The sequence below is a fragment of the Condylura cristata genome, unplaced genomic scaffold (genome assembly GCF_000260355.1).
Source record: "Condylura cristata isolate star-nosed mole 26May11 unplaced genomic scaffold, ConCri1.0 scaffold00012, whole genome shotgun sequence".
In the NCBI taxonomy this organism is placed as follows: domain Eukaryota; kingdom Metazoa; phylum Chordata; class Mammalia; order Eulipotyphla; family Talpidae; genus Condylura; species Condylura cristata.
Window position 1 is genome coordinate 49285426 of NW_004567113.1, and position 10859 is coordinate 49296284.

The 10859-nt window shown below is 37.2% G+C and overlaps 1 protein-coding gene across 5 annotated transcripts in view; it reads right to left on the reverse strand.

Moving 5' to 3' along the window:
- Positions 1–10859, reverse strand: part of SLIT2 (slit homolog 2 (Drosophila)) — a 289330-nt gene that overhangs the window by 106022 nt on the left and 172449 nt on the right. For all 5 annotated transcript variants that reach the window (XM_004681383.2, XM_004681382.2, XM_012724161.1 and 2 more), the window contains 2 exons: positions 8124–8195; positions 2794–2865 (listed from right to left, as the gene is read on the reverse strand). In XM_004681383.2, coding sequence (XP_004681440.1) covers positions 2794–2865; positions 8124–8195 — 144 coding nt within the window. The remainder of the gene's footprint in view (positions 1–2793; positions 2866–8123; positions 8196–10859) is intronic.

Here is a 10859-nt window from a genome sequence, read left to right on the forward strand (position 1 = left end):
GGTCCGCCCCGCCATGTGGGTCACCTCCGGGGCTGGGGCTCGAACTTAGGCTGAAACAACTGCAGCTCGCTTGCAGTGCTGTGCTTTTATAAACACCTGTGCCACAAGGGAAGGCCATGATCTCTTTGTTTCTTAACACAGAAGTAGGTAAAGCTCAGCAAGTTCTGACCTAATTCTTTTCCTAAAAATTAAACTGGTTTAGAAGCAGAGAATCAAGTCTCCAGTTACCTTTGAGCTAAGCAAATATACAGGAACTTGAACATGGCTATGAAAACCTTTCAACCCATGCACGTTCAAAAGGGTAAGGAAAACAAATACAAGCCCAGAACAGTGGACCTCCCTGGGTCTGGGGAGAGGGCGGGGCAGGGGAAGGAGGTCGGTGCATATGAGTCATGGTACTTAGTTTGAAATAGTAGTTACTGTTGTCATTATCAGTCTCTGCAGAAACTGCTTGCAAAATCTTTTTAGCAGGTCACTTTCATTTTTTGCTGAACAAGTCAGAATAATAATTCAATATAAAACACTTCTTTCACATCCCTAGTCTGATTTCCTTCTTTTTGTTTAATCGCAGAAAAGGGGATTAGCTGCTTTTTGGCTCTTTTGAACTTATCCTCAAAGAGCAGGAACTGAAATTAAAAGACATAAATGGCTGGGAGTGAAGGAATTAAGTGAAACCCCTCTCGGTTGGCATGAATCCACACCAAACCGTGGATCTCTTCCAAATGGCAAATAGCACTTCTCCATTAATAAAATATCAGACAAATGTATCCACTAAATTAGGTAAATGACTTCAAACTGGCTTTTATGTTTTCTCAAACTAAAGAAAGGGACATCCAGAGCTATAAATCAAAGCATCCTTCCCAGAACCATCTATGATACAGTAATACCATTTTAGTTCTTTTTAGCTGATGTACTCAATTCTAACCCAATAACAGTAATGGATATTAAAACATGGAACTCAGTCCAGGAAGATAATTGGACCATAAAAATGGAATTTTTAAGCAGCAATGATAATACAGAATAATGAAACAACCAACGCAGGGGACTGGGAGTCAGATGAGTATTTTACATTCTCCTTGAGCTTATAGATAAGGAACAGACTGTCTTGCATCCCAACTGGATGGTGTGTTTCGGGAGAGCTGGATGACCGCCAGTCCAGTTTGCTGGGAATCAAAGCACCACCTTTGGAAGAGATGGTAGCAACATTCCCCAGCATTGTTCTCTAAATTTTTCCACCTCATCCAAGCACATGACAATGACTCAATGAGATGTGCACAAATTTGAAATAAGAACATAAACATTTTCAAAATCTGACTAGTAAAACAAGGTATAGGGGATTTCTACCAAAGGGCATATTATACAAATTGCAGGTGATGGATACTTTTACAGGTTAGTGACTTTCAGGACTGGGAGCTGAATCAAGTTGGTTTCTAGAAATGAGTTGCAATTAATGAGAAACCAATTTCATCAAATATAGCTAGAATGAACTAGATTTTTAATCTGGTCAGATTTGTCAATCTGATAGCCCCGAGAAAACAAAATTTAGTTACATCTGCATACTTTTAGACACCTTTTATTTTGCTAGGCCATAGTCCAGGGAAATGACAATGACAAGCTTTTGCATTCAGAGATATATTTAAATAAGAAAAACAATTTAAATGTAGTATTACTTAATTAATTAAAAAATTAGGTGAACACAGATTTGAAATGAGAAAAGAATATTTTCAAGTGAGCAAAACAATTCAGTTGATTTCTTTTTTACTATAGAGAGAAAATAAACGCAGTATTTCCAGTTAGAAACTATAATACAAAAATATTTTGAAAATCTAATAAAAATTAAAAATTAATTTACCCTCTTCATAGGCACTTTTTTTTTTTTCCCAAGAATTCCTGTGCCTTGTTTCTGTTTTTCTTTGAGCTAATTCTCTGAAAATGTTTTAGCAAATAGCTCCACCCTGGCCTTTTAGGATTAATTTTTCTCCAAGAGAAGAAAAAATAGCTATAGTAAATGTTTTATTAGGGAATCATTTTTATTCACCTAAAATATATTTTAATGTTCATCTGTAACCGTTGAAAAGATATTTTTAAAAATAAATGCTGACACAACCTTAATTAGAGGCAATAGAGGTGATGCTGTGATTTTATGTTACAAAGAATGTTGGAGAGTCAGTTTAGCTTTATTAGGTCTGCTTGCCATACAGTAATAAAATCATAAAGATTTACCATTTATCATTTCTGACATCTAATCAAGGAGTCTTCCATTTCTTAATGAAATGTGACCTCCACAATAGCTCAAAGTAAATGTTTTTGTTCGTCTCCAAACTTCTTCCTATACATGCCAGTTTAAAAGACAGAGGCCCTTCCTGGTGGTGCATCGAGTTAAATCACAGCACTATGAAACTGTCCACAGTCACTGCTGCACCGGCTCGATTCCTGACCAGGGACTGACCCACATGGTGCAACAGGCCTCTCCTGTCTCACTACTGTTCCCCTCAGCAGTGTAATTCTGTCAATCTGCCTGTTCTGCTCCCCACTCTGTCTCTGGTGAATCTTCTCACCCCCCTGCACCTCTGGCCTGTACCCCAGTCCTTGTATGCAAAAAAATAAATTAATTAAAAAAAAAGAAAAATAGAAAAGCTTTCAAGTTTGCAGAATAGTACATGTACTCCAATTTCATATCTAGAACTTTTTAAAAAGTAATGCTTTTATTGTCTACCCCACCACAAACTAGGATCAGCTCAGGGAAGCCGTGAATTGATAACATCGACCTTCACATACATTGTGACTACTTACAATGTCCTGAGTTTAGGCATATGGTTGAAACTGGCCACAGAGAGTCTGGTGATGTTGTTATTGTTAAGTGTGCTGTAGAAAGAAAAAGTTAGACCATTTTAGATGTGAAAATGTATTGCTCATTCTACATGTAAAAACCTGGAGAATTTCTCACTCTTATGGTTAAGCGGGACAATTACCCAGCAGAAATAGTGTAAAGACACTGCATTATACACAAGGTGACTAATAAAATTCATACTTTAACATATTACCATGCACTTAATTTTATCAAATACATATATGAAATTTAAGACTTTCACAGTCAATATTGACCATGTTTTACATCCTATATGCCTGCATGTCTATTTAGGATGTTGGTTAAGGAATGAACACAGGACTGTCAGGATTGGAAAAACTGAGCCCCCAACGAGCACTATAGCAAGTGTCTATTGATCAATGAACTTGTTGGAAGTCTCCAACTGAATTATCATAGCAGTAGCACAAACTCAGTGTTTGCAGGTCCAGGAACAGAGCCCTGCTTATGTCTTTTACTGTGAACCTAAGTCCCTGTTGAAATTCGAGTAGCAAGAACAATAGCTGTATCTGCTTCCTGCTCTGGCTGCGGGCAGCGTGTCATGCTGTGGTGGTGAAGTAAACACCATAATCCACCCCAGCGATCCGCAGTTGCTGCTGCAAAATTGCCTTTGGTGTAGGGCTGTGTGGGAACGTTGTGTTGGGTCGGGAAGATGGCATTGTGGGAGACAGTGTGGAGATAACTAGAATTCTTCCATGGCTCCAATTTTCCCTACTTTCCCCCAAGAGACAAGTATCAGTCATTCTATTATTGTTATTTTTTATTTTTATTCTACTGTTCCTACCGCACCTTCTCTTCCTCCTCTTCATCCATCAAATATTTCCTGAATGGCTTTTATTTTATGACCGCATGGATTATTATTAAAAAAATAAATAAACAGATCAGGCATACATCCTGTCCTAAAACCACAGCTGGGGCAACTGCAGGAGTCACAAAAACGTAGAGTTAATAACATTCAGAAAAGAAATGCATTTATTTTTCTCCATGCAGAGAAATGCAGCTATGGAAAGCACGTGAGAAGACGGTCGTGGCAGGGGCATGTGAGCAGAGCAGAGGTGGGCACCAATGGAGCTCAGAGACGGTGCGGTGGCACTGGCCAAGCAGGACGAGCCATCGGGCAAGAGGACAGGGTCAACGGAGGCAGGTGGAGCACGTGGAGCACCTCAGAAGAGAATGTGCACTCCCTCGTCTACAGAAGTGAGGTAGGAAACATGAGTGGGAGAGGCAGGCTGTGTGTAAGGAAATCCCAGATGAGACAGATAGAGAAGGCTCGCCGTGGGGAGAGGGGCCTCGGCAGCCAGCGGTGATAGTGTCTAGCAGAGTCCAGCCCCAGCGGACTGTAGCTTTGCTGTGGAGGAAGCTGCTAAGCAATCTGATTTCCCCAAGACAAGCCAGACATGGACATTTTTTAGACTGACCTCCCGGCTATTTAAATACTGGCAACTGAAGAGAGCTCGCACACACCCGGTCTGGTTGGGCTCAGCACGATACGCGCCGCTACTTTGGGCCAGCTGTGGTTGTGGTTCCCAAGGAGGGATATGAGGTGTTTAGGGGTTGAGGGATTAACTTGAACTTCTCAGTAAAGTAGGGCACTGTAGCTACAAGTCTAGCACACATACTATCCAGCTTCGCAATGTATTGAATGATAGAACTAATCCAAGTGATGTGAATTAAGTAACATAAAAAAAAAACACACACATTAAGAAAGCCCTTTAAAGCACTGGACTGGTTGGCTCATGTTATCTAAAAGCCTCTAGCATTTTCTTGCATTCAAGCGATATGAGGTGTTTTTTTTCTTTTTAAACGCCATTAAAATATATCCTGATGTTTGAACTAAAAGGTTTCACTTCTCAAAGGGATTTGCTTCTAAATGACCCCTTTTCCCACCCTGAAAATTTATGCTGACATTATATGGATAAAATCTTCAGAGTACAAAGCATACTGAAATGTGACTTTGGGGCGAATATCTTTTTTTTTAAAGTCATTCACACTCAGTAGACATGTATTAATTTTGAACGATAGTTTCTTATAAACTACACAAAAGAGTTTTCCCTGAACGCTGAAGCCGGTGGCTATTGAGTAGATGTCTTTTCTCAAAATGTGAATTCACAAAAAGTCATGGAAGAAATAAATTATCTTAGTATTTTTATGCAGCATGCAAATGTGTATATTGATCTATGGTTGTGACCATTTTTTTCTTTCTACAAGCAAGTCCATCGCTATGGTCAGCTCAAGATGTTCTCTGTGATGAGACTGTTTTGCAGAAAGGACATGTCTGTACGCCAGCATGAAAGGCTCATCTTGCTAATCCTGTAGGCTCTCCTGTACGTATGCCTTGACTATATTCTTTATTTCTTTAATGTCAAGCACAGGATTTGGCAGATAGTCTGATATTTAATGAATAAGAATCACTTATATTTCAATTAAGTGATGCTCATTCTATGAAAAAAATAAATAAACTGTCTAAAGTTAGCCATTCAAAGGATATATTATTTCTTTTCTGAGACTAGCGTCCAAAGAAAAAGAAAACATAGGCATACATTCAGATGCAGTGGTATTTTTGAGAGAGTATCTGCTTATTAAGGAAATAAAATTTTAAATCTCACTAACGAACTGTACATTAAAGTTGTCTTGCGATTAATATGTAAATGATAAACAGTCTCCCTGTTTTCATGTACTTTAACTTTTATCTTTTCACACCTTTTTCCTTCCATTCTTCCACCCTCTCTCCTCCCCTTCAATCTCCTTCTCTCCTGTCTGTCTTCATCTACCATAAATTTATCTCTGCTGCAGGAGATTTACCCTCATATTCTCCAGTCTAGCCTAAGCATAGTCACACATTTACAAATGATTCGTGAAACTAAATTTAAAAAAAAAATTAAATATTGAGAAGTGAAGTTTTAGGCAATGTGCAAATTAATGCTCTTTTATAATTTTCACCTAAGGAGAAAATATACCCTAAAGAGTGATGAATGGTAAAAATAAACAAAACAGACAGCTTTCTTTCTGGAAGCCTTTTGAGGGTAACTTTTTTTAAGAAGCCCAGACTAGATATTTACAATAGGTGAATTTTTGATTTACTTGACAAGAGATTTGGGCTTGATAAAATCCAGTTGTCTAATACTTTATGCAACTTCCCCTTAAATTCTTCATCCATTACTTTCTCTCAAGGTACAACATAGTATAAAGATTTAAAAAAATAACATATTTGGAATATTGCTTGACTTAAAAAAAAAATATAGAACAGTTAAATCATTTTGAAAGAAATGCACATTTTCTTTTACCATGTGTCAATTTTAGTTAATTCTTCAGCAAACGAACATTGACCATTCTATGTCTCTCTGACAACTATATAGTAAGGGCCTCAAAAGTTCCCAGTATTCTGGGATTTGGTTTTAATTCCATGAACTACAACACATGCATCACTCTTTGGTGAATTTCATGATAATGGGTCTTAGATATGTTACTAACACCACAAACAAGATGTATGGGGTCATTATGTTTTTATGAACGTAATGCTTCTAAATGATGATATTAGTGATAACAAATGAGACAATGCAGGGTCATTTTGTTTGTGTTTAAAAGCGAACACATACTGGCACAGAGCAGGCACCCTATTTATACATACATGGAACCTAAACATGCTGACTATATCTTATATATACACCCATATAGGAAATATCCCATAGCTAATAAGTACTTAAGCCCTTCACTTAGTAACAACACGCTTGATAGCATTTTAATTATTCCACAACACGCAGCAAATTTTCCATAAAACGACCGACCTCCTTCAGAAACCCATTTTGGAGGACTGGATTAGTAACATGTTTTGGAGTTTGATGAGCTGCAGCTACTTACATAACACCTGTGGTGGTCTCTTCATATACAAAGTGAAATGATACTATGATTTTGGTATCATGAGCTCATCAATGTACTTTAATTATTCTGATCTTGAAATAATGCCGCTAAGTTTTTAAATTTAAGATTTTAAATTAAAAAAGCGGCCCCATAATTAGGATATGGTAAGTACTTTGAATACTTTTCCTATAGAAGAAGGCAGTCATCTATAGGAACCGAAGGGCCCTCGGCTGTAGTTAGATAACATGTGCAGTCTTACAAAAATTATCTCAGTCAACTCGTCTCTTAAAATTATTAACAGCGCATGATATGGCTAGGACTTTCACTAATTTATTCACAATTCAAACTAAAATTATACCAAAAAATACTGCTAACATAAGTTAAGGGAAACATTAAACATTTTTCCAGAATGACTTTCTGGTTCTCAAACACAATTTACAAAGCAAACAAATATTTTTTTGAGGACTTAATACTTCTGGATAACTTTAAAAGTGAAATTTAAAACTCTTCACATTGAATTCAATTTTGGATTTCTGCGTAAAGTGACTCAAGGAGGAATTATAACATAGAAAAATATTATATTTTGGGGAGAAACGTTTAAGTATATAAACTGAAAATGTAAATCTTCTGGAAAAAAATGTATATATTGGCGGCTTACACGGTTTTAGTAACTCTAGTTTCCATTAAATTATTACTGGAATTATTATTATAATTAATAATTTCAATAAATTGTTTTCTTCAGTCAAAAATCTGTAGAGATTATTCAGTTGACTCTAACCAATTTTGTCAGCCATGTCTACCCAGCCAAAGAGAGAGGACGCCGGTTACAATTCTGTGTTGCGCTTTACAAAGTCAATAGGGAGACTTTAAAATGGATCGAGTGAGTGGTTTATAACAACTAGAAAGTACATTCCAAAACAGCCTTATAAAGATCTTAAGCAGTTACCTGGTTAAAAATAACAATTTTAAATGAGAAAACATCTTTATATTGCATTGACACTGAAAATATACCAACATATTAGTCACTAAAAGGTTCATTTGTTTTGTTGACATTTTCCCTGAATATGATGTTACCCTCCTCTGTAGCAATTCAGGGATTTCTCCCACATCCCATAAACAAGAATGCTCTATTATAAGGAGAAGCACTTCAGGGAGAATACGAGTGAATAGCTCAGTCTCTTGCTTCAACAGTCATTCCTAGTTAAACATACAGCCACCAAGAATTTTGTCCATACGTTTCAACTCTGGTCTATACCCTCCCTGTGTTCATCTCTGCAGGAAGGTTTTGCTTTAGCAGATCATTTCAACACGAGATTGGAAGCTGGCAGATAAGTGCCACCTCCACATATTTCACACACAAGCTCCTGGAACAAGAGTAAGAGAAAGAAGCAATACTCACAGCACTTCCAGGTCCCGGAGAGCCCGAAATGCCCCGTCTTCGATACAGCTGATCTGGTTGTAATCCAGTTGCCTGTGAAATAGATTAGAAGAATAGATGTAAAAACCTCAGACTCGCTGGGTGAGGCGAAAGCGCGTCTCCTGGAGGCTCCAGGAGACCCCGGGCCACAGGAACTGAAATGCTCACACACACACACTTCATCTGCTTAAGAATGTCACAAGCCATCCTGGTCTGGATGCCTCCACTGAAATCTCTTTTTGTTCTGAACTGTCTGTGCAAATAGCAGCCCTTGGAAAGCTCCAGTAAATAATAACTGCACCTTATATTAAATGCCATAGGAATGCAATTTCATTACATCAAGAAAAGCTATCCATTAAGAGCTTTCAGCGTCATCTTGCTGAAACAATTTCATTAAGGTAAAGGCCTGTAAATCACTTAATGTCACAAGCACCCCCTCAGTGACCTAACAGAATCCATTTATCAGAGAAGCCCAGCTGCATGTTAATTTCACTATCCGTGGCAAGAAAAAGCAAGACTACTTTTAGGTTTTCTTCTTTAAAAAGCAGTTTTCCTTCGAAAACTCCCAATCAAGAAAAGAGAAACGACATCCCTTAGGGCTCCCTGCTCTTTGCAACCAGAAATACACTTTCAAAAACTAGCAGTTATTCTAAAGGAATATAACCTACGTTCACTATTTACAACATATGTGATATTGAAACATAGTAAATAGGTCTATTTTTCAGTGAAATAAGCTTCCCAAACCACCCCACTCTACAAAGTACATTTTAAAATAAAATATTGGCGGTTTTCTCAGAGATGCCAATTTCAGCCCAAAACACTAAGAAACAAGTACAACAGCAACATGCTTACTATTATCTACCTTGGGTAAAAGTTTAAAAATTCTATCAGTTCATCCTAAATAACACAAAACTCAAATAAGTGAAACACTCGTTCAAACACTTTCATTGTTAAAATTCAAAGATGAAAAGAAAGAAAAGAAAAAAGTTGATAAAGTCTGCATTTTTCCTGCCATTTGCTCTCACAATTAAAATTTCTTTATTCATAGTTGGTTGAAATGAACAGTTAAGTATTCAATCCTCTCTGTATTATCCTTTCATTCTCTACAAATAAGCTGTTGTGTGCTAAATCAAGTTGCTTGACGCTCAGCGATATTATTATTCTAGTAAAGAAAAAGTGCTTTAATGCTTCACTTGCAGTAGAAACAAGATGTTTGATGAAATAGGTGAGTTGTCAGCTCTAAATGCTTCAGGAAAGAATGTATATGACCATACTCATAATAAAAATGAATCCAGTCCTGCTTCAAGTTCAGAATTCAGCAAAAGAGCCAATTCACACTTGACTTCTGTTCTTAAAGAACAGTTGAAACAACCCCATAAAATCTGTTTCCCTTACCAAACGACTGATAAAAGGTGCAATGATTTTATCCTGCAGACTTTCAGAGGGGCCTCTTCAAATTCTTTACTTTAGAAATTACGGACATAAAGACGCCTCATGAAATATACATCTCATTTTTAAGAAGGTCTCTTGGGGCCTCGGTCATAGGCAGGGTGTCATGCAAACGGTACATTGTAAGACATGCGATATAAAAAAAAAGGCATCCCCCAGAGAAGTCGCCATTTTATTGCTTTTATAAAGTACGGATTTCTCCAAATAATAACCACCATCCTCGCTACTGGAATCGCCTAAAATATTTCTACTTATTAGGAAGTAATGCAGATGTATAATTTTATTTTCTAAGACATTTAAAGCCTCATGATGTAATATGACTGTCGCAGTTCCAAGAAGACACTTACATTTTGGAGCACTTTTGATTTTTTACAGATTAAATTCATTTAACAATTAACTTAATAGCCTTTTTATTTTAAAGTTCTAAATATATATCTACACTACTATTCTCTAACCTCTTGAACAATTTATCAAAGCCATTTAAATTAGTACAATGGCATGAAGTGTTACCCTTGACACACTACAAAAGAGAAATTGTTTCCAGACAAATTGGCAAAATCTTTTAATGCTATCAAATTTGCCTAATGCAGTCTCCAGGTTAATCTGTAAAAGGGTGAGCTGTGTGTTTGCCCGTATCTTATTATCCTTAGCTGTCAATGTATAAATCAGTGCTGACACAGCTTCTTTTAAATCATGCATATTATACACAAAGCGGAGTCCCAACCAAGCCAGAAAGCACTCAAGCACATCTTGTCCTACAATGGCGGAGAGTTTCAGTGGAGCGCCAGGAGTTGAGACGCCGCTTGAAACTTTAGCGAGTTCATCCCCCTGTGAACACTGTTCCTAGTTACAGCTTATTTACAGTTACATGCTTCTACAGCTTCTTTTATGTGTGTGTGTGTGTGTATGTGAATATATGCATAACAAGTATATAAAATATATAATATATAAATCTATACTCAAATCATTCTTCATTTTATACATTTTTTTCATCTTGGCTGTAATCCCCATGGATTCCCCCCACCTCCTCACCCACATGCCATCACCACAGTCCCCTGTGCTCTTCCTGCTCCAGTTTTGATCCTTTATCCCTCTCCACCCCCAGGGAATGTCTCTGCTTTATAGCTGTTTGTTGATTTTCGTTTTTACTTTATCACAATGCTTTTTTTTTTTTTTTTTGATGCCATACGCTCATGCCAGGAGTGAAACCATCCGGTATTTTTCTTTTTCTTTTTGGCTTATTTCACTAACAGAATCCTAAAACCTGAT